Source organism: Nematolebias whitei, chromosome 7 (genome assembly GCF_014905685.2).
Source record: "Nematolebias whitei isolate Nwh7 chromosome 7, NemWhi1, whole genome shotgun sequence".
NCBI classification, from domain to species: Eukaryota; Metazoa; Chordata; class Actinopteri; order Cyprinodontiformes; family Rivulidae; genus Nematolebias; species Nematolebias whitei.
Genome location: NC_056504.1, coordinates 6,464,228 through 6,488,578, shown reverse-complemented (window position 1 = coordinate 6,488,578; position 24,351 = coordinate 6,464,228). Strand labels below are relative to the sequence as shown.

At 40.7% G+C, this 24,351-nt stretch overlaps 1 protein-coding gene across 4 annotated transcripts in view; it reads left to right on the top strand.

The window, feature by feature from the left end:
• Positions 1 to 3,513: 3,513 nt before the first annotated feature.
• cast (calpastatin) overlaps positions 3,514 to 24,351 on the top strand; it is a 54,222-nt gene continuing 33,384 nt past the window's right edge. For 2 of the 4 annotated variants that reach the window (XM_037678580.1, XM_037678579.1), the window contains exon 1: positions 11,677 to 11,820. In XM_037678580.1, the coding sequence (XP_037534508.1) occupies positions 11,746 to 11,820 (75 nt within the window). In that variant the 5' untranslated portion in view covers positions 11,677 to 11,745. Of the gene's footprint in view, positions 3,669 to 11,675; positions 11,821 to 24,351 lie in introns of those variants that run through there. The other 2 variants (XM_037678577.1, XM_037678576.1) reach the window with 2 other exon arrangements.

The following is a 24,351-nucleotide window of genomic DNA, read 5'->3' as shown; positions in this document are numbered from 1 at the left end:
AAATTATATACAATATTAATTGGGGATATGTCACATTATCTGAGCTGCTGATTTCTTGCCTTTAAGCTTCTGTATTCATACCCATCTGCTCACAACAGACTCATGTTCAGGCTGCTGTTTAATACACCGTATTAGGTTAAATGGTAAATGAACTGCACTTATATATCACCTTTCTATCTAATCAAGATACTCAAAGTGGTTTACACTACAATCTGTGTCCTCATTTACCCATTCATACAGCACTCTACTGTATTTACAAAGACTAATCAGAGCTTTATCACATTCATACACCGATGGGACACATCAGAGGCAACGAGGGGTTCAGTGTCTTGCCCAGAAACACTTCATCATGTGACTGCTGGTGGAATTGAACTCTCACCTCTTGCATTGGAGGACGACTGCTCTAAGACTCAGCCAGCTGCCCCCGTTTTAACATTATTATTGTTTAGCATCGATCTTAGATCCGTCTATACTGTTTCTTTTTTATACTTAATATTTTTTGGGTGTAACTGGGACCTTGAGTACACAATTTCATTCCACCTCATGTACCACATGTGATGCGAATGACAATAAAGGAACTTGCATCTTGAACTTTTCTCATAACTTACTGCATTACGACAATTACATACAACAGCAAAAGTGCTAAATCCCATCAAGTGTCACTTAAAAAAGAAAATCTAAATTTTAGACAGACAACTTCATCAGTTATTGTAACATCATGGACTTTGAAAATGACCATGTGTTCAGTGAATTGTTTTTAGGGTTTTAAAAGGTTGCTCCTCCTGTGGGGACTGCAGTTCCAGGTCATCTTGCTGCCTGTCACTAATCACTTATCCACAGCTCATGAGCACAGGTGTGCAACATCTGTCCCTGCTGCTTGACTGCCTTGATGAAGCCTCGGCTCCATAACGACTGAAGCCAGACTACATTCCAGCGCCTGAGCGTTGGTTTGCTTATGGTGACTTCAACCTACAGACTTCAAGTAAACCTTTTGAGCAAATTTTTTTTTGTTGAGAAACTAACTTTGAAACCTCTCTGTGATTTTTTTTCAGCTACCTCCTGAGAATAAATTTACCTTTTGTGCCTCGAGCCGCTTCTTGAGATTTTTGTTTTCCCCGAGTCACTGCACCCACCGCGTGACGTTTTCTCCTCCTTTATCTTTACACTGAAAGAAAGACGATAAGATATCGCTGACTTCGTCTGACTTCACTGGTCCCACCTGTCGCTCTCCTAAGGATACTACTTACCTCGCTATCTTTCTGTCTGGACACTGAAATCCTCTGGGCCTTCTCCTCCATGCTTGAAACAAGAAGAACCACACAGTAAGCAAGTCTCTTTCTACAACAAAAGAGATTTATTCATGATAACTCGTTATTTACATACCTTCTTTTCCACAGATTCCTCAAGTCCCTATCCTCCAGTCATGTAAATAAATTCACTTTTGTATTCTGTTTAAGTCTTTTCAGCTCTCAGAACAACCTCTGTCCTAAAACCCATTGCAATTCAGCGAAAATGACACCTCCACTTTTAAACTATTTATGAAACAAATATATTGTGTGTTTGTTTAAGAAAATCAGTTGCGCAGCACGGTGGCACAGTTGGTAGAGCTGCTGCCTCTCAGCGAGCATGTCGCCCCGGTTCAAATCCCAGTCAGGGGCCTTTCTGGGTGGAATTTGCATGTTCTCTCCGTGCATGTGTGGGCTTTCTCCAGGTACTCCAGTTTCCTTCCACAGACCAAAAACATGCATGCTAGGCTGATTGGTAACTCTTAAATTGTCTCACGGTGTGAGTGAGAGAGTGATTGGTTGTTTGTCCCCATGTGTCCCTGCGATGGACTTGCGACCTGTCCAGGGTGTCCCCCCCCCTCCCCTCGCACAGTGATGGCGGAACATGGGCACCAGTGACCCAAAAAGGAAGCAGGTCAAAGACGATGGCTGGATGGAAATCAGTTGTACTTGTTTGTGAAATGGGTCTACTAACTTGGAGTGACTTTTTTTTTTCTTTTATGCATTTTATTTGTTTTGTTTTTGTGCACTTTGTATGAGCTGTTTTTTTTTTTTATTATTTGTTTAAACAACAAATGTAATTCAGCCGTTTTGCTAAATCCAGCACATGGATATTCTTGAATACTCAAGTTCTTTGAAATAAATTAAATGAAATTATCCAATCTGACTGACAAAATGCAGCTTAATGGAGGAGTGGTGGCACAGAGAAGATGGGCCTGTGATCAGAAAGTCGCAGGTTCAACTCCCGGTACCGTCAATATCAAAATGTGTGGTCCCCTCCCTGGGCCCCTGAGCAAGGCCCCCAACCCCCACCATTTGCTCCCCAAAACAGGTCTCTCTTAAATGAGTTCTTGTGACTCAATGAGACCACCTGTACAAAGGGTAAATAAATAAAAACATCTTTTGTTGCTTCAGTTTCCAGTATATATAAAAAATGTCCCTGCAGAAAATAAAATTTATCAACACTGATTAGACAAAACCACTGTTTCACCTGTTTTAACTTATACAAAGAGACTCACTCTGGCTCTTTAGTTTTAGTAGGACCTTGTCCACAGGTCGGCCATATTTCCTGCTGTCGTCACTTCCGGTAGTCTCCAGCAGGGGGCGGTGTTGGACTTCCTGCCTGAGCGGAAAATGGCGGACTGAGCCGGTGAGTCAATTTTTCCCTGAGCGATGTGGGTGTGTGTCCCGTCAACAACCAGTCTGAGAGAAAAAGTGTGTCGTGGTTGTTTTGAATGCAGAAATACACCAGAATCTATCAGTTTGAACAAAACGCATCAGCTAACACGGAACTACTTGACCAGAAGTGTGTCAACCAACCGTCAAACTGTCAATAAAGTCATAAAATCTGTATATTCCACCTTAAACAGTCCGTGACTCTCTCTCTCTCTCTCTGGCATCTTTCTGAATTGTTTAGGCTTCGCCAACATTCCTCAAACCTGAGAGAGGTTTTCCCAACAGCGGGTGGAGCAGACTATAATCCGAGTTCAGTTTTCGGACACAACCAAGAGGCACGCGGACAAAGTCAGGCTGTGAAGATGCCACGCAAGAGGAAAAGCCACCAGAAACCCAAGGAGGTAGGTTTCCTTCATTTCTCTGCAGCATGGCGGCAAACATCTTCCTCAGTTTGTGCTTGCATGAAAATGCGATGCAACCGCACCTCTGATGATCTACAGAAAACATGTTCTCAGAGGAACAGAGCTCCTCTGTTCCTGCATCTGTACCGAGTGAAGAGATGAAGCCCACAGCTGCTGCACAGGTTGATCCTGACTCGTGTTGTGCATCACTGATCAGATGTGAGGAGTGGCTGAACTTCATGGTGGCACTAACAGATGGTTCCTCATCCCCTCTGCAACCTGCCAGAACACCTCCGTTGGTTCAGATCTCCTGCACAGTGGAGCTGATCCACCGATTGACGGACGGATGGGGAGGTGAAGAGAGCTTATCCACACTTGTGATTTCTCAGAACGTTGTGAAACATCTGTTGGAGAGGCGAGCAGGCATCGGGAGTGTGACTAGGTGTAGTCTGCAGGGGTGTGGCTCGTGTTTTCAGGCAGGCACCGGAGGAGAAAAATAAGGTCTGGCTGTGAGAACAGAAGAGGAAAGAGCCACAGGCTTCAGCTCTGATCAGTCATGGCGTATGCTGCTTACTGGATGTTTCTTGTGAGTACACGTGCTCCTCGTCTTTCTGACCATGCGGTGACACAACAACCTTTTTAAGGAAGACGTGCACAGTTCTGCTGCTTGCTCGACTCAGTTTGATCCTAAATTTAATTGTGAAGGCTTTGCTCTTATTCCATCACCACACAGTGTTTATCCAGGAGGGCGTGTGGCTGAGTAAACCGAGAGAGCTCAAGCAGCGCTCACTGGAGTTCTGAACGTGTGGTTCCTGAAGTTCAGGTCTGGGTCCCACTTTGGGTCATGAGACAACCAGTGAGTGGTCTTAGGGACAATCTGTGGATTTAAAATTCACTTTAGAAGCTATTTTCAGTAACATATTTAGCTTTAATCAGTGCACATGGAAGATACGGATCATAAATCCATTGAAACGATATAACTCATAAGGCTTAAAAGCGATGTTTGTTTAACTCCAGATGTTTGGGATCACAAGGCTCCAACTTCTATTGTTTGGGTTGAAAGCTGGAATGTTTTTGGTCTCTAGTGCCACAGAGTCCCGAGTGTTCAAACCTAAAATAATTTTCAATTCATGACATAAGGTGAAGAAAAAAAGCAAATGTGCTAATGATCAAATATGACACATTTACACTTTGTTTAAAGCAAAAGTAAAAACATTTAAACCAAAGGCTTTTCCTTAATAACCCTCAAATACAACCGGCTGAAACGACTGCATCCTGTTTAGAGCTTTCATCGGAGTCTGAGCCAAAATAATCATTCTGCCTGCAGCGCCTTTGTCCTGATAACAAGCGTGTGTGTGTGTGTGTGTGTGTGTGTGTGTGTGTGTGTGTGTGTGTGTGTGTTGAAGTTAATTTCTCATATTTTCTCAGCTGGGTGAAGATTTAAGATTAGCTTCTTTTGATAAAATCAAAATTGTAATAACTTAAAAGTTTTGTTTTCATTTATTCAGTTATATGCGACATACATGGGTAGATTATTTGGCATTGTTCAAATTTTCTTACCACGGAAATGATCAAATCAGGAATGAGTGTAGAGCTGTGGTTAAAGAGGAGACTCTCCTGTGTGTTTGTCTCCCTCTGCTGTGAACATCCATTTCATTTACCTGCTTGATCTTGTTCAGAGTTTTACGCTTAAAGACCGACTCCGCACATGATAGCTGCTCATCTTTGCCTCACTCTGGGCCCTTGAGCAAGGCCCTTAACCCCCACCGTCTGCTCCCAAACAGGTCTTGAAAACGAGTCCTCTTGACTCAGTGAAACTACCTGTATACAGAACGGTTAAATAAACCTGCCGCCTGATTAAAGCTGTCTGTGTTCCCTCGCTCTCAAACGCTCTTTAAATAAAAGTTAGACAAGCAGCACGTCGATGTCCCGTCGCTGACGGATTTGAGAAGTGAATGTTTGTAGCTTTTCAGGAGTGTTCTTCTGAACTGGAATCGAGCAGGGAATGCAAGTAAACCTTAATGTTTTTGGTGTGTTTTTTTTTTTTTTAAGTAGGTAGGAGTTACACTGTGAAGTTCAGAGTTTATTTTTTCTTGTTTGAGGCAGCGTGATGGATCCAGGCAAGTGAAGAGCAGTTTTATCCACCACCAGACACAACGGCGGAGCCAGGGGGTGGCCAAGGGTGGTCTATGCCACCACTGATTAATCTTCACCACTGCACAGGCCACCCCAATCATTTGAGGAAACTATAAGTTTAAGCAATATAAAATTTCAAAAGCATAGTTTCCTGAAAATAATAGAGCTTTGGAACGTACGCGTAGTGACGTTTGACTCGCGCGCCATCTTTCAAGTCCAAAGTCCAAAACAAACTGTTCCGGTGTTTTTTTTTTTTTCATGGTGTTACCGATGTATCCTGCTTCGTAACGCTGAAAAGCAGCTCAAAACAAAGTGGACTATATCGCGACAAACTTCTCACGTATGCCACAAAAAAAAACGGTACATGGGGGGAAAAATAGCTAAAATTGGAAACGGCGACCCATTTATAAAAATAAATAAAAGAAGCAGAGAACTATTTGCCTCCACTGACGTTCCCAGTCATTTTTGCATACCTGGTCTGTGTCGGTGCTGACACCGCAAATGATTTTAAGAATTACAAGTCACTGGGAGCGCTTGTCCAATCTAGGATTGTGAATACGCTGTGGTTCGAACAAAGGCACGTGTTCTCGGCTCCTTAAATTTACATAAATGATTCATGTACATGGTTTTTAAAGTATGTTTATTTACGAAGCTCCAAGTTGGAAATGGTTAAATGGCAACTTAATTTTAAATAGCTTGAGCTCGTCTTAACCGCAATATGTAAACTTCAAATCTTGATTAGATTGCTTAATTATATAGCCATAACACTGTGGGTCACGTTGAGCAACACTGTGTCTGCTCAGTGCAAACAAAATGGAGTGTGAATCATGACGGTGATGCACGCAAGGCCTACATTAAAATGACAGCAGTGCAAAAATCTAAAAGTTAAATCATGCGGTTTCATCATAAACACCATCTTCCCTGAACTGGGAGCATCAAGGGAGACATCCATAATGGATCATGATGTTAACTTGTATTTGCACATTTTTGTGTAGCGATTTTTCTATAAAATGTATTACCGCACGTGATGTTCATCATGTTTGTGACCAGAAATGTTTAATTACATAAAATGTTCACTTCAAAATAGGATCGATTTCATCACGTTCACCGGTACTTATGCGAAATGTTTTACTTTTGATGACATAACTGTACATTAAATTTTTACTGAACAATATAGGATCTGTTTCATTACATGAATACTAGCTACCTGAAATATTTAGAATATCATCAAATACTTAACGTGATCCATCTCATCACGTTTACTTGTTACCTGACTCGAATCAAATGTTTCATGAATGTTTACCACATTAATTTTTATTAAATGTAAAACAATCACTTCCATGTTGTTGTTATTCAAATGTACAAATATTTCAACACAAAATAATGAGTGCAACAAATACAATTTATTTTTCTTTTATACGAGCTACATTTTACATAAAACGATACTAGCAACTGTAAAAAAAAACAATGAGTGCAGCAATTGTATCTATTTTTTCCAATCTATGTTTTACATGTCCACCCCTTGGAAAGAAAAGAAAGACACAGATATTAGTTTTATGTGACACCTTAAAAAGATGGCAAAGATGCTGAACAGGATGCATTAGTGTTAGTGGAACCATTTGAAATTGTGAGGGTTTTATGCTTTAACAGTGTTAAACAATGACAACAAGATGGCAAAGCAATGAAGTCCTGTATAATATTTAATACTATAACATTATTTGTCCAGCTGTTTTTTTTTTTATTCAGCTCGGACCTGAGCTCCCTGTTCTCCTGTAACAGACGATTAATGTCTGCTTTTTGTTCACACAACTGACGTGTTTGTACCTTTTTGCTGCTGGTTCATGTTCCTCCTCTCCATCATCTGCAGCCTCACTGAGCTCCTCTCCTGGAGTTTCATCCACTTCATCTGAAGGTTTGCTTGAAGAGGGCAGATCAGTATTACTACAAGAAACTTTAAACAGTTTATTTCACAATAACACAGATGTCCACTCTTCTAAACTCGGACTACGTTACATACAAAATAAAAACCCTACCTGAACTAGGTTGGCCCACTTCTATGAATTAAACATGAACTAAACATGATACACCCGGACAAAATCATGGCAAAAAATTACGGCTCAACACCAACAAACCGAATGTAGACACCATAATGGAAATGTCTGGAACAAACTAGCAGGTATCTCGGGATGCTGGAGAAGTTGTATCAGGACGTCTCACCGCTGATATACAAGCCATTCGTCTCCTTTTTGTTAGGCCCCATGAGCTCCCTTGCGTTGTTTCCAGGCGAAAAAACGATGAAACAAAAGTCCATGTTCTATCTTTTTACCATTCCAGTCGTGTGACCGGACATTACATCCAATAACGCAACAAGTTCGGACCATTGCTAAGTTGTTTTAACCAACATAGATTTGAAAGAATCGGGGAGAAAGCTTTGTTTTCGACAGTTATGATTAAGGACTGCAAAGATGGCGCTCATATCCCATCTACCACCGCGCCGCAGACACAGTGACGTCACGTTCTAAGGGATGGCTGCTTATACATACTGCATATGGTGGTGGTCAGTTTGGATTTTGATATGGCAACCCATTTTCCAAAAGGAACCTTTTCATATGCCTAGGTGAAGCCACACACTAAAATGGAAGTCTGTATCTCGTATTTTTCAAGCTTTCGCTCTCACAACATGCATGGACGGATGAAGAGTACCGTATTTCCAATTCCCCCGTTTCTATCTGCGACAGGGGACAATAAACACGCTCTGTGCATGTGTGCTTCCACAGCAAAATCTTTCATTTCCAATGATATATTAGAGGTGCAATTTTCTTTACCTAAAAATAACAATTAAACTTTTTAACAAACGTCAAAGCTATTGCGCAACTACTCACGTAGTTGAATTAGTTGACTTAGTTTAATTAATCCATAACAACTCAAGTGAGCTGTAGGGCCTATTTTTAATGTGCAACCTGCTATCAATTTTGTAAAAAATATATTTCAGAACTTTTGACGTAGGGAACCCAGGTTGTAAGCAACAAATATCTTACCTGTTGTAAATAACTTAGTTGAAAAGTTCCAGTTTGTAACTCCGTCTGGATTGATGCATGAGCAAGCTAAGGCCAAACTTGAAACAAAGCCGTGTTGAAGCACCTCTAATCTTATTTTTCTCTTAATATCAGTGTTTCCCCTACCGTAATATAAGCAGGACGCCCCGTCAGCGTCAACAACTGCCGGCACTGATGTAGCACTAAGCTGGTTGAGCGCCATGCAGCCACTCTAGCTAAAACGCTACAGAGGTAGCACTCCATTTCCCTGACACTGAGCCGTCTACACCCCACTCCCGCTCAAAAACTGTCGGCCCAACACGGACGAGTCTCCATCTCCATCCGGTCGACAACTCACAGAAGATATGAGCGCCCTGCCAAGGCAAGTAAACAAGAGGAAACACTGACTATGGTTCATCCAAACACAATATAAATTTTACATAGTTATTTCTTATTTCATATTTATTTGCACAGAATTTTTAAATTATTTCATGTATAGATGGATAGTAGCAGCAGCAGCTAGCTGTAGCAATTGTGGTCCAGGCAGGAGCATTTCATGATGACATGTCTTGGTCACGCTTAGACAAACGATTTTCTTGTTGATCTGGTCAGAAATAACCCCAGTTTCTCCAAACTGAGGCCATTCAGAGAGCCGTCTATAACAGGTAAGATATTAATTGCTCATAACCTTTCCACAGGACCCAGCTTCAAAAGATTTAAACTATTTTTTAATTTAAATGTAGTTGATATGTAGGAAATCTAAACGTTTTGCAGCCTTGTAAATGAGCTGAAGCTCAGCTCTGCTCTAATTATAACGATGGACCCCAGTTAAGCAGCAGAGTCTAGTTACACACAGTACATAGACTGCACCAGGTTTTGTCGGTACACTTGACCACAACTTTTAGCCTTTCGTTTATTTTATACTATTATGAATTAAGCACATTTTCATGCATAGTTAAGGGAAAAAAAATACCATAAAATAAGTAAAGCAGACTAAAGTAAACGTTGGACGTGTGGATCCAGTTCAGAACATTTCAGGACATGTCATTTTATTCCCATGATGCATCAGCTAGTTTTACCGGCTCGTTCAGCTGAAGGTGTGTCGGTCTGAAGGGGAATGTGTTGCTCTTAGTTATGTGGAGCCTGCGTGTTCATCTGAACACACGTGTAAAGATGGCCGCTTACTGTGAGTTGCTGCACAGGAACACACCTTTAACAGAGGTGTGTGCACAGGCTTGTGTTCTGCATGTTTTTGTCCCCCCTCCCTCCAAAAAAATGTCAGGCGTGGAAGAAAAGGAAGCAAAAGTAAAGCAGCCCATTTTGTATGAAGACACTGATTAAGTAAAAGCGGTTCGTCAAACTGTAGCCCCCTGAGACGGTTTTTGTCACGTGTATTCTTTAGTCATTTTAAATTTTAAATTACATTTTTCTGAATACCCATGAATAGTAACATTTTGTTATCCTTCTGTTGTTGTTTTAATAAAGATGTTTAATTCTGGTGACAAAGGTGATGTAGCTGTTAGTCTTGTTCTGTAGACACGGTGGAGCTGTGCAACCTGTTGGGAAAATAAGTAAAACTTTAACCTTGTTTGTCTTTTTAAGAGTGTGTTGTTTGTTGCTATGGGAACACAGGGTCGCTGCAAACCTGTAATTATCTTATTTCAAGCCAAAAAATCCCAAGAAAGACAAACACCAATGTTATTTTTTCCTATTTAGGCAGTCAACTAGCAAGGGACAAGTTATAGATTACTATTACCTTAATGCCATTTACGGTAATGAATTTGTCTTTTTCCTTGTGACTTTCAAGAACGAGTTTTTATTTTCTGTCACAGAAGAAACTATTTCGTTAAAAGTACCGTAATCTTTGGGCATACATCTACAATTGGAGCATATGAAGTGTTTATAGGAGGGTTTATAAAGCTTTAAATATATATAAATAATAAATATAATGCTGCTACTTCGCAGATTTTCACCTATCTCTTGAATGTAACCATATACCATACCAGCTTTATTTATAGAGCACGTTAAACACCCACTTGACAAAAGTGCATATTATGGGGTGTAATATGTAACCCCTGCGATAGGTGAGGGATCACTGTAATTCAGACAGTTTTACAAATTTGGAGCTCAAAATGTGTGGGAGCAGCTGAGCACCGTTTGCAACAAATATTTCCAAGTGTTAACAGATCGCGTAAGATATGGCCATATTTTGTAAGACTGTGCACATTATTAAAATAAATAAATAAATAAAACCAGCTCTGTCATTTCAGATAGTGTAACACTCAGAAAAGGTGTCCCATTCTGTATTGTTGCTTTGTGGCGCATACGGAGCACCTTAAAACCTTTCAAATACGTGCTTTTAAAGTTTCAGGTCCCTCTGCGCGTGCAGCTTTAAAGACTCAACAGCTGAGAAACACAAACTAGAGTTTCATGTCTGGCTGGTTGAAACGGGTTGCAAATTCTCAGTTGTCAAACAAATTAATGTCATGTTTGGCTGAGGTGTGTTTCTAAAAACATTTCTGAGGACGTCTCACCTGTCGGACCGATTTTCTTTCAAGTGACTCAACTAAAAGGTCTCATTGTCTGCCGACTCCACCCGTGAGCTACAAGGAGGGAAACGCAGAGATTTGGCAGAGATATGCACATTTCTCACTCGTTGGCTTTATTAGATCTGAAACCACCAGAAGCAGCGTACCGGTAGTTATCATCAGGTGTATCTGACTTTTTTATTGTTTTACTTCATATCAGATCAGAGAAGACACATTCCCAGACTCTTGTACTTAGTTAACCATGTTAAAATAGAGTTTAACAGAAGGAAAACAAATGGGTCAGAAAGCAAACTTCTATTATTCTACGTGTTCATAGAAACACTCCCTACATTCCTCCCTGTCACGAACATTTTGCCATGCTGTACTGCTGCACAGATATGATCAAGTCCTCTCGGCTCAGTTTTTATTTGACTTTAATAACCGTTGATAAAACCAGGGTATAAACGTTATACCTACTGCTGTTGGCGTTCAGGAGTTAAAGTACTCTTACAGAGAATTAGGGTCAAAGTCAGCCTCGTTTCTCCTTGTTTGCTCTGAGATATTCAGCTAAAGGAGAAGTTGCACACATTGTTATTGCTGCCTGCAGAAAGTGTCCATCATCATGCTGGTGTTGCCATAAAGCAAAGGTGACACCGATGATGTTTCAATGAAGCTGTGGTGCCACTTTAAAAAAAATCTTTACAACCCTAGAGAGTCTTATCAGATGTGGCCCCAGATCAGTTGTTTGTCAGTCCACTCTTGGCTCATTTCCCTTTATAGCTCAGAGAATTATGGCCCCCTGAACTCCAACATCTGATCCTCCTCAGCTCCCTGACCACGCCTCCACCTCCCATTCCTCTGCCCTCCCTCCTCTCTGTTTCCCTGCCTGCTGGAAACATGCTGCAAGCCGATAGATAAGGCTCACAGGCTGACAGACGTACACTCAGAGGCACATACAGCTAACATGGGACAGATACTAAGCTGGATCCGAGGCCCACGGGACACCCCGGCCCTGCACGATTCGTCTGTGGAGGGGCAGGTCTGTGCTAAATGTGTCTTTTTGAGGCATTTGTTTAATACTGGGTAACTAATCCAGAGGTTTGCACATGTGTTTTGTTTTGGTGCTGCAAGTCTGCCTGTAAAAGTTGAACTACTCTCGTCTTGTGAGGCCTCTTGGTTTGGTTTTTACTGCATGTTTTTAGAAAAGATTTGTAGCGGAAAACCAGTTTGAGTCCTTTTATCGCTCTCTCTCGTCAGGAATGTGCGAGGCTCCTGCCTCTGAGTTCAGTGTGTGTGCTATTCGGGGCGAGACATTAAACCAGTTCAGGGACAGGGCCTGCAGTGGTTGATACAAGTAACTGCAAGCATAAAACCAAAGGGAAATGTTTTATAATCTTTTCTGGTAATGCTTGTTAAGAAGTATATTCAAAGTGTGTGTTTGTCCTAGTGAGTTAAACATCCAAACATTTGGTTCTGGTTGAGGATTTTATATAAATGAGTTGGATTTTTTTCACTTTCCCACCCAAAATGTCATTCCCTCAGGATTATCTGCAGCAGTGGATGAAGCAATCTGACAGGGTGTGTTGCTGGAATAAAGTTTATGAGTTCAACGTGAAATTGCATTCACTGTAGGTCATGTCTTGCAACCTCAGCCTGGTTAGCTTCAGTTTGGTGTTTAGATAGCGTGATTGGGGGCTGATGAGCTGGCTCTGAGTCACTTTATGTGTTAAAGGTTAAACACAAGCGTGTCCAGAGAAATGGACTGAACATAGTGATGCTGTGGGAGGATTTGTGATGTTTCACCTCTAGATTCCAGTAGCACGCCTTGCCTGCAGCTCAACATCGTGTCTTCGTTGTCGTTCTATTTAAAGCAAAAATATTTCCTGCCTATTCATGCATAACCTTAGAGGATAGTCCCAAAGTAATAAAAGCAACCTCTGCACACGCCAGGTGCAGTTCCACAGTCAAGCACATGGATTTGTTTTACTTGATGTTGTGCATTTAAGTTCGAACACAAATGTTCACATTGTTTGCAGGTTGGGAGCTTTTACAGTAGGTCTCCTGTCCCAGAATTATTCCTTGAATGAGAAATGCATACGTTTAGCAACTCTCAGCTTTTTATTGAACTGTCTGGGCTCATTTTTACTGTACTTTTTAATGACAGCTGGTTCTGACTGACTAATATTTATAGATCACTTCCCTGTTTAGCCACACTGATGGATGCCATGTCACAAAATAGCATTGGTTTTACTTTTGCCTCTGTTTAGTAGAAGAAATTATGTTTGTCCTACATTTTGTTCCCCTCAGTACTTGAACCAAATGATCTGAAAAGCTTTACCACATTTTTAAATGTGCTGCATGTACCTGTTTTCCTTTCACACAAACAAAGCAGACAATATAAATGTACCAGCAAAGACAGGTCAAAGCACCAAACAACAGACAGACACATGGTGACAGTCATGGTGGCAGCATGAAGCAGCTTATTGTTAAAAAAAACTGTTTTCCCAAAAGTTGGAGTCTTAAGGCAGAGCCAAAGGTCATATTCTGTGCTGATATTTGTAATATGCAGAGACTGTTTCATAGAATGTGGTTTTATTCTTAAAGTGAAAACTATCTGTTGCTCAGCTGGATTGTTAACGAGGCTACAGCACATTTTCTTGTGCAACCCGATGCAGGAGCTCTACGGTGGTGCTTGAAAGTTTGTGAACTCTTAATAATGTTCTATATTTATGCATAAATATGACCTAAAACATCATCAGATTTTCACAAGTCCTAAAAGCAGATAAAGAGAACCCAGTTAAACAAATGAGACAAAAATATTATACTTGGTCATTCATTCAACCTTTATACAGGTTAGTCTCATTGAGTCACGAGGACTCATTTACAATAGAGACCTGTTTTAAACAAGCACACAGATAAGATACACACAACAATAAACAGCCATAAAATGCATATAAAATGAAAAGTAAACAATTAGTGATACTAAACACAATAAAAACAAGCTACATTATGAAACAGAGTAAAATACTAAAAACAGTAACGTCTATTCATTTTTGCATTTAACTTAACAGTTCTTTAAAATCCCTTGGAGGTCAAAGTCGAGAGCTTCAGATTTTTTTGTAAGGTGTTCCAGGTTACAGGAGTGGAGTAAGAGAAGGCCCTTTTGTCAAATTCAGTCCGCACTGAGGGAACGCTGCAGGTAATGATGTCTTGAGAGCGCATGCTGTAGCTGCACTGACGACGTGACATGCAGGAGATGTGTGAAGACAGAAGACCAAGAAGTGATTTTAAAGATGAAAATGTACCAGTGAGAGAATCTGCTGAAGTTAATGATGACCAACTGACCAATGAATACAAGGAGCAGTGATGGGTATGATAGTTACAGCCAGTTTTGCATCTTAGCACACCACGATAAAGAGCATTCAACATTTGCAGGGTACTTGCAGGAGCATTCATATAAATAATGTCACCATAGACAATGGAGGGAAGGAACGTAGCAGTTAATAGACGTTTCCTAGCATTCAGAGGTAAGCAAGATCTATTTCTGAAAAAGAAACCCAAATTTTATTCCAGTTTCTTTATCAAGTTTTTGACATACGGCTTAAAAGAGATGTGCATCAACCAAGCTTCCCAAGTATTTGTAAGAATCGACAAACTGTAGGAACACCATTCATAGATAAGAAAAAAGGAAGGACAGCTAGTACCAACTTTCAGGTAGAATACATAATCCCTTTGGTTTTATCAGCATTTATCACCAGTTTAAGATGGAACTGACTGAATGATGTTGAATGCAGACTGTAGAAGCTGGAAAACCTTAGCAACTGATTTAGCTCGACAATAAACAACTGTATCGTCAGCATCAAAATGCAAGGATGTGTCAGGAATGTTCTGACATAAATTACTTATCTAGATTGTAAAGAAAGTGGGTCCTAAGCCTGAGCCTTGTGGTACACCATTGTTTATTGTTAAATTACTGGAAGAAGTACCATTGTGTTGAACACATTGCCTTCGATCTGAGAGATAATTAGAGAACCAACCAATAGTGTGATCTGAGAAACCAATATCTGAGAGATTATGACATAAGATGTCATGATCCACAGTATCAAAAGCTTTAGATGGGTCTAAATAAAGTGCAGCACAGTAATCCTTAGCATCTAATTCTTCAACAACATCATTAAAAACCTTCAACGAAGTGGTCATTGTGCTGTGTTGTTTCTTGAAGCCAGAGATTGATGGGAGGTTAAGATGTTCAAATAATTCAAATACTTCTTGACTTGATAAATATGTAATATTGGATAATTTCCCTCAATAAATAAATGACCAAGTATAATATTTTTGTCTCATTTGTTTAACTGGGTTCTCTCTATCTACTTTTAGGACGTGTGAAAATCTGATGATGTTTTAGGTCATATTTACGCCAAAATATAGACAATTCTAAAGGGTTCGTAAACTTTCAAGCACCACTGTAGATGCTGGTCTGAAAAGCTGAGTCTTCTGCTGCTTCTTAAACAAGTTCAATAAGTTCGCAGAATGTAGTTGGAATAAAGAGTTGAGAACGTTGGGGCCATTCCTTCAGTCTCTATCATCTTCCATGACAAATAACAAGCCATATTAGTTGTCCAAATGTGTGCTTTTTCAATGTTAATTAAAATGTTTAGTATATATCATAATCTATGATAAGCTAGAGAAGTGAACCTGTGATTGGAAGGTTGCTGGTTCAAATCCCCTTTCTGACTGCAACATCAAAATGTGGATTTAAAAGGTGAAGCGCCTACATCTGCCTCCACCCCCATCTGCTTGTCGTTGATTAAAAAAAACTGAGTCACAAAGGATCAGGTGTAGATTTAATCAAATTTAATAACACAAAGAGCTTTGTGTAGAAAAAAATCAGAATACAGGAAGCAAAAAAAAAATCATTACAAGTACAGAACTTATAATGCTCTCTTCCCCGGTTCTAGTATGGTTCTAACTGGCTAAACCAAAGTTGGTTTGTTTGTAGGAATCTCCTCCAAGTTTACCTCCAGCCGCTGGAGGTAAACTTCTCTTAAGCAGTCCCAGAGAGCAAAATCATAATGAAACAATAACAAAAAGACGATGAAGCCTGAACTCTTCTTACAGTCACATCATAAATTATTATAATATTGAAAATGAAAACATTTCAATATCAGTCTGACAGTTCATGATGACCTCTTAATATAAAGGGGTTATAAGGGATATTATAATGTAGTAAAGTAATACAGCATAACGCATACCTAAAAAAGTTAAGTCTGGTCCTCTGGACATTCAAAAAACACAACAAAGCAAACAACAACAACAAAAAAAAATGTAGAAACGTTTCGTCTTTCATCCGAAAGACTTCCTCAGTCTGAGGTGCTGTATTCAGCTCAGTCTCTTAAATAGCACCTTCTCAGAGTGGATCAACCAGTTTGCTGCTGACAACCAAAACCAGCTGATCACATGCTCAAGAAGGACCATCAGCCTAACAATGGATCATTAGCACACTGATGGCTATTTTCTATTCACAGGGGGCTGAGTGATACTAGCAATCACAGCATTGTAAGAGGGGGACAGTTGAACACGTAGGCCTCCACCCCTGTTTAATGATGGACGATTTCTTTTCACAAAGATGGCCTCCTTTACTCCTCTCTCAAACCATCGTTCCTCTCTGTCCAGGATGTGAACATCTTCATCCCTGAAAGAGTGACCTCTGGCCTGGAGATGAGTGTAGACTGCAGAGTCCTGGCCTGATGATGTTGATCTTCTGTGCTGGTCCATCCTTTTGGCCAGTGGCTGTTTAGTTTCCCCGATGTAAGACTGCTCACCCTCCTGACACTGAACAGCATACACAATATTACTCTGTTTGTGTCGGGGGACTGGATCTTTGGGATGAACCAGTCTTTGCTGTATTTTGGGGTTTAAAAGCCACTGGGACGTTATGTTTAGAAAATAAACGTCTCAGTTTCTCTGATACTCCCTCAACATACGGAATGACCACTGGTCTGGGTCTGGGTTCCTCCTTTTCACCTGTTGGCTGACTGGAGTCCTGTTTGGGTTTCTTCTCTGCTTTCAGGAAGGCCCAGTTAGGATATCCACATTGCTCTAGAGCCTGTCTTGTGTAGGATTTCTCCTTCTGCCTGGCTCCTGAGCTAGTGGGGCCGCTGTCTGCTCTGTGGTACAGAGTCCTGATGACTCCTGACTTGTGCTCCAAAGGGTGATGGGAGTCAAACTGCAAATACTGGTCTGTGTGTGTGGGTTTGCGGTACACCTCAGTTTGCAAATGTCCTCTATCAGAGACTGAGACCTCACAGTCCAAGAAAGCCAACCTGCCATTTTTTACATCTTCTCGTGTGAACTTGATGTATTTATCCACAGAGTTGATGTGGTCAGTAAAATGTTGGACTTCCTGAGATTTGATTTTAACCCAGGTGTCGTCAACATACCTGAACCAATGACTTGGTGGTGTCCCTGAAAAGGACGTCAAGGCTCTCTTTTCTACCTCCTCCATGTACAGGTTGGCAACAATAGGAGAAACTGGAGACCCCATAGCACACCCATGTTTCTGCCTATAATATTGCTCCCCATATGTGAAGTAGGTTGACTGCAGGCACAGTTTCAAGAGTTGACACAGTTGTTCTGTGGAAAGTGTGGTCCTGCTGCTCAGAGTGGTGTCTGATTTTAATTTTAAACTGACCACCTCTACTGCATCATCAACAGGAATGCACGTAAAGAGAGATGTGACATCAAAAGAGACCATTGTTTCATCAGTCTCCATGATGACATCCCTCACCTTATCCACAAAGTCCATGGTGTTCTGTATGTGGTGTTCTGAGCTGCCAACTAAAGGGATGAGTACAGACGCCAGATATTTGGAAACATTGTAAGTGACAGAGTTAATCATGCGAACAGTTGGTCTTAAAGGTACACCTTGTTTGTGGATTTTAGGTAAACCATACAGACTAGGTGTGGCCTCCCCTGGGTACAGTCTGTGGTACAGAATACGGTCAATAGCCTTGTCCTGTTCCAAATTTTTCAGACAATCTATCAACTTCTTCTTGTAACCACTTCCTGGATCTCTTTTCAGAGGTTCATAAGTGTTTACGTCACTAAGGAGTGTCATAACTTTCTCATGATAGTCTTTCTGGTTCAAAATCACTGTGCACCTTCCTTTGTCTGCTGGGAGAATGATGATGTTTTTGTCCTTGCTAAGAGTGGTGAGTGCATCCCTCTCCTCCCTACTGATGTTGGAAGGTGGTGGTTTGGCATTGCTGAGGCAGGATGAAACTTTGATTCTGAGCTGTTCTGCTTCACCCTCTTTAATTTTGTTGTTGCGGATGGCTGATTCTGTGGCTGTGATCATCTCCACCAGAGGAATTCTACTTGGTGCAACCGCAAAGTTCAGTCCCCTGGCAAGAATCTCTGTCTCCGGCTGAGTGAGCTGTCTGTCAGATAAATTCTTCATGAGCATGCATCAGGATAGCATAATGCATACATATTGTAATGTATCAGGAAGCAGATCAATAAATAATCTTCCCATCACATGCTCCCCCAGGCGTCCTAGATTGGCAGTCCTCTGCTCCATACACATGGGCTGTGGTAGCATCAGAAAGAGTATCTGGCATAAATTCATGTAGTCACTTGTTTACGTTTGAACGTTGAGTTCATTTCAAACAGTCTCGACACACAAGACAAAAAAAAATCCCTGGATGTAAATGAAACAATAAGACAACAATGAAATCAGAGAGGCCGGGTTGAACGAGAAAAGCTAAAGTTCTTTTCCCTTCTTCTGAAATGAAATGGTGAATAAAAGCTGTGAGGACAAGTCAACTGAAGTAAAGTCATTTTGGGAGAGGAAATTGTGGTGAAGAGTGTTAAAGCAAAGTACAAAGTACTTTGTACTTTGTACAAGTACAAAGTACAAAGATCGTTTCCAGATGAGCTGTGCAGAAATGGTCCGAATTTGGTTTTAAACAAACGTGAAGAGTACTTGTTGATTTCTAATACAATTAAATAAAACATAAATTAAAAACCTGGTGAGTTTGAGTTACATTAGCCCCCAAACAATCATTTGATGTAGGAAATTGTGTTATAAGGAAAATTTCAAATACAAAACACTGAAAAGTTGTGTATTTTGACAGCTTTCATTGGTTTAAAGTCCAGAGCAGAACCTTAATCTGAATGTTGAACAGAGAGCCAATGCAGACATCAGGAAAGGTAGCTGCAGAAAATCCAGAGAAGTTTTACTGAGACAAGTAAAAATAGAAATAAGGTAGCCAATGTGGGATAAAATAAAAGAATAAATGACAATTGCCATTGAATGATATGGCATCCATCCATCCATCCATCAATTATCTTTACTTGCTTCTTCCTTTTCGAGTCGCGGGGGTTACATGGTGCCCGTATCCAGCAGTCACTGTGCGAGAGGCGAGGTACACCCTGGACTGGTCTAAAGTAGGGCTGATTTTGGAAAATATTGTAATTGCAACGTTTTTTTAACCTCAATATTGGGATTGGGATTTAATATGCGATTATTTTTCAATGTCTTCTTCTCATGTTTTTCAACAAACAGAAGCAATAAATCTGTTTAAGTTGTAAAAAAAAACAAAAACTACTGTTTTCAGCTCCACTGCAACTCTGTTTCTGTATTATTTGTATTGCTTCGGGATAGCAACTTGGATCAAATGTGTGCACGAGGGCATTCTGTACCATTTATCCATTGTGTTTACCAAAGCTGTAAACCCAGGCTTGGTCACTTTATTAATGAGCGTCATGTCTTTCGCTATGAACTTCGTTATTGCTCGAGTTATTATGTTCATACGGAGTAATACCTTGGAACAGTTCGGTCAGTGATCCCTGTCGGCTGCTACTTTGCTGACTGGAAGTTGAAGCACTGGTCGTTGGCATTCTAGCCATGCAACCATCGTAAATGACTTTGTGGTGTTGTTTTTAAGTGTTGATAAAGATTTGTGGTGTTACTGCAAGAGGTAGCAACAGCAGCAAGGCAGGTTCTGCACAACACATGTCGTTGTGCAGCATCTTAATTTTTATAGCCAAAATAATTCCAAACAACGGACGTGCTGCTCCTCTTTGGTACCAAACTTTCGGCTGTATCGGCTTCTGTCGAGCCTGACGCCGCTGTGCAACTGGTTAAAGCGGAGTGTTGACTTCTCCCGCTCCCCGCTCTGCTCCACTCAATCACAAGTCACGTAACCAGATCACGTGACCAGTCAAATCGCAGCCTTCACGCTTACTTTTTAAAAATCATATTGCAATATTATTGCAAATGCAATTAATTGTTCAGCCCAAGTCTCAAGTCCATTACAGGGCCACTTGGAGACAAATGAGACAATTTAACTATACATATTTCTTAATTGAGGAAAAAAACAAGATCGAACAACACTTTTGGCAAGTAGGCCACCATCTAAAGTCATCTCCAGTTATGTGGAAAGCAAACCTAACTTCTCAACAATCTGTTGGACCAAGCCATCTGTCAGACAAGCAGGATTTTATAGATTTCAAACACCGTTTGGTTTGGAGGCCTGGCAGCTCCCATGGTACTACTGATAATAAATTTGATTACGGTAGAAATTTGTATAGGCTCTTTACGTTATGCAAAGTTAGTTAATATCTACACACTCATTTAAGTGTTTTTTTTTAATTAATTGCATATCAGTTATTTTATATTTGTTATATACTCATATTTAATATCATATAAATATCCTGTCCCAAAGTGGTGTAGAAAAACTGATCCATGCGTTTATCACTTCAGAGCTAGAGTATATCTTTATTATTCTTTATTATCTAGATGTTCAAACACTGAAGTCGTTAGTGGATGTAAAATGTTGCAGCTAGAGTTCTGATGAGTTAGGTAGATCATATTTATCCAGTTTTAGCTTCTCTCCATTTGCTCCTAGTCAAATTCAGAATATAATTTGAAATCCTACTTATAACATACAAAGCTCTCAACAACCTAGCTCCATCTTCTATTATGGATCTTGAAGGTTTGCTTGTGGTTCCTAGAGTTTCTAAAAGTAGACTGGGAGGCAGAGCTTTTTGAGATCCGTCTTCTGTCTTGTGGAACCAATTTTCAGTTTCTGTCCTTGAGGACAGACGTTGCTGCCGTCTTTACTTGCTCTACGGTTCATGTCTGTATTTACTAGAGGCGGCTGTGGCTGAGTGGTTAGAGCAGTCGTCCTCCATTGGGAGAGTTGGGGGTTTGATTCCACCAGCAGTCACATGCTGAAGTGTTCCTGGGCAAGACACTGAACCTCTTGTTGCCTCCGATGCGTGTCCCAGCAGTGTATGAATGTGATAAAGCTCTGATCGCGCTGCTGCTGTTCGGCGTATTGTTTTGCACTGTTAGTGTTTAGCGTATTTCTTAGTTTATATCTTAGATCCTTATTACTGTTTCTTTTACAATTTATATTTTTGCTATTGATGGATGTAACTGGGACCTTGTGTACACAATTTCATTCCACCACATGTACCACATGTGATGCAAATGACGATAAAGAACCTTGATTAATCTTTGTATAGATATAGTAAAGTGCTGTATGAATGGGTAAATGAGGGCACAGATTGTAGTGTAAGATAGAAAGTCGCTATATAAGTGCAGTCCATTCACCATTTACTATTTCTACCACTAACATGCTTTTCTTTCTGTCTTCCCATAGAAAGGACACCTGGACCAGCCATTCTGTGTTTGACTGAGTCTCCTTCCTGTCCTCTCTAACACCAACTAGTCAAGGCAGACCTGAGCCTGGTTCTGCTGGAGGTTTCTTCCTGTTAAAAGGGAGTTTTTCCTTTCCACTGTTGCCTTTGTGCTTGCTCAGGATGGGAGACTGTGATGATGAGTCGGCGCAATCTGCTGGCTTCCTTAGATAGATAACTTTTACTAATTTCTGTACAGTTCCTGAGACAACTTCTGTTGTGATTTGGCACTATATAAATAAAATTAATTGAATTGAATATCTTTATAAAATAATACGTTAGCATAGAATAGAAATGTTCATGTAAATTATGGCAATTTTTTTTAACTTAAATTCAGTGGAAGAGCAAGTTTTTATGGCCTTTTTGTTGTGGAGGATAAAAATATATTAGACTAAGATGCACAGTGGTTCCAGGTTGTACTCAATGAGATTCTGTGAACTCCCCTTCCCTAAAATAGTCTGACGTCAGGCATGTTCACATGTCTGCTGGCAGGAAATGTGAATCTTAAATTTCCCTCTGTTGTGTTTTGATATAAATTACTGCAGCCATGATGGGTTGGCAGCTGGAGTTGGTGTCATGTGCGTTTTGCTGACATCATGTGTACTAAGGTTCAGAAGTCATAAATAAATGACCTTCTTTAAAGCAACTTTTGCCTGAAGGTCCTAAATCAACAAATAATGACGAAAGAACTGGAAATGTTTTTAAGTCATAAGAGAATCGGCAGTATTGATGAAATGTTTCAGCACATCGAACGTCACTGAACTCATGGTGTGAAAGTGGGATGACCACCGGTATACGTGACCCTCAGTGCCCCTGTGTAGTTAAATATTACCCTTCCACTTCCTGTTATGCATCAACCGCTGTTGTTTGTCCCGTCACCAAGCTGTGACATCTCTCCGAGCTCATCCATTCCCGAGCTGTCAGATTTCTCATGTCGCTGTGAGTTCTGCTCCAGCTTGACTGTCGACACAAACGTTGTAGAAGACAAACGAGAGCAAGCAACGTGTTGTTGGTCATAAACTCTAGATTTACTTTTCTTTTTGTTTAGTTTCCTTTGTTTACATGTGTCTTTCCTAAAGTAGTGTATGTTTGTAGCCATGTGACGCTTGTCCTGAAGACCCCGCAGCCTCAGATACTGGAAACTGTAATGTGATACAATTAAAAACAAGTCTTGGTATTTTATCTAAAAAGCAGATAACTTGTGGAATGATGCTGAGATGAAATTAAAGTTGTTTATTCTTGTGTAAATGGTTAACCCATACAGAGCTGGTAAGGCTTGCTGTTTTTATCTAGGGGCCTCTGAAGTGGAATGAGGCGTAAATGAACAAACCAGGGAAAAGTGCTTTGAGCTCAATTTGGAAAGAGTTCATGGACATGCAACAGAGCAAAGGACGTCTGTAGCTGAAACATAATGTGGGTGTTATTGATGCTCATGGGAAGAGAAGTATTGCACAATCATAAAATAAAATAAAAACATTGATATATAAAGGCCGAGGCCACTGTAGCTCGGTGGTCAGTGTCGCTGTCTCATAATCCTGAGGCTGCAGGTTCGAGTCAAGGATGCATCAGGAAGGTTCGGCATAAAACAGTTGCCAAATATCATGTATGAATTCACTCCTTGTGTTGACCCCTGCAGGAGAGAGCAGCCCAAAAAAAAAAACATTAATATACAAATACACTAAAACTGGTCAAACCTTGCTTTCACCAGCGCATTTTTATAAAAACCATGAGGTCAATAGTCTGCAAACACTTTAACTGGAGTTTTTAATGAGTTGAGACAACTTTCTTATTTGTGAACTTCTTTTCAGGACCAGAACTGAATCGCATGCTGCCACGATTCAGACGGTTCTTTACGGTGATAAACCAGTAATTGGAATGGTAACAACAAACATAAATATTGCAGCTAAGAAAGTTTACATCTATAAAATATCTGAAGCAGAGAAGGCTTGTTTGTAGCTCAGCTCAGTTAAATTCAAGGTTCTTTATTGCCATTTTCATCACATGTGGTACATGAGGTGGAACGAAATTGTGTACTCTGGGTCCCAGTTACACCCAAAAATAGCAAAAATATAACGTATAAAAAGAAATACTATATAAGGATCTAAGATACACTAAACAATCTAAGATATACGCTAAACACCAATGTAAAATAAAACTGTAAAATTGTCATTGTCTTTAGCCCGAGCTCAACTGCCGCCTCTGATCCTGTCGACCTGGACTCTCTTCAGCCATATCTGAAGCAGTCTGGTAAAAATCTTGGGATGGTTTTAGACTCTGACTTCAAGTTTGACAAACAAATCAACTCTATTCTGCAGAAAAGCTTCTTCCAACTCAGACAGGTAGCTAACTCAAGCCAGTGTTGTCCGGACCCGACCTTGAGAAACTAGTCCACCTTTGTCACGACCCGATTGAACTATTGCAACGCACTGTATGCTAGGATCAGCCAGACCTCCATCTCACGTCTTCAGCTCGTCCAGAATGCTGCTGCTCGGCTTTTAACCGGAACTCGTAGGTCTGAACATATTACACCAGTTCTGTCCTCCCTTCACTGGCTCCCTGATCGTACCAGGATAGTTTTTAAAATTCTTCTGTTGACCTTCAAATGCCTAAATGGCCTCGCACCTCTTTACCTCTCTGAGCTACTGGAACCTTACGTTCCCTCTCGTGCCCTGAGATCATCCGATCAGCTGCTTTTGGCCGTTCCAAAAACAAGAAGCTCAGAGGAGATCGGGCTTTTTCAGTCATGGGCCCCAAACTCTGGAACAACCTGTCCCCCAACATCAGGCAGGCCACCTCCCTTCAACCTGCCCCCCAACATCAGGCAGGCCACCTCCCTTCAACCTGCCCCCCCAACATCAGGCAG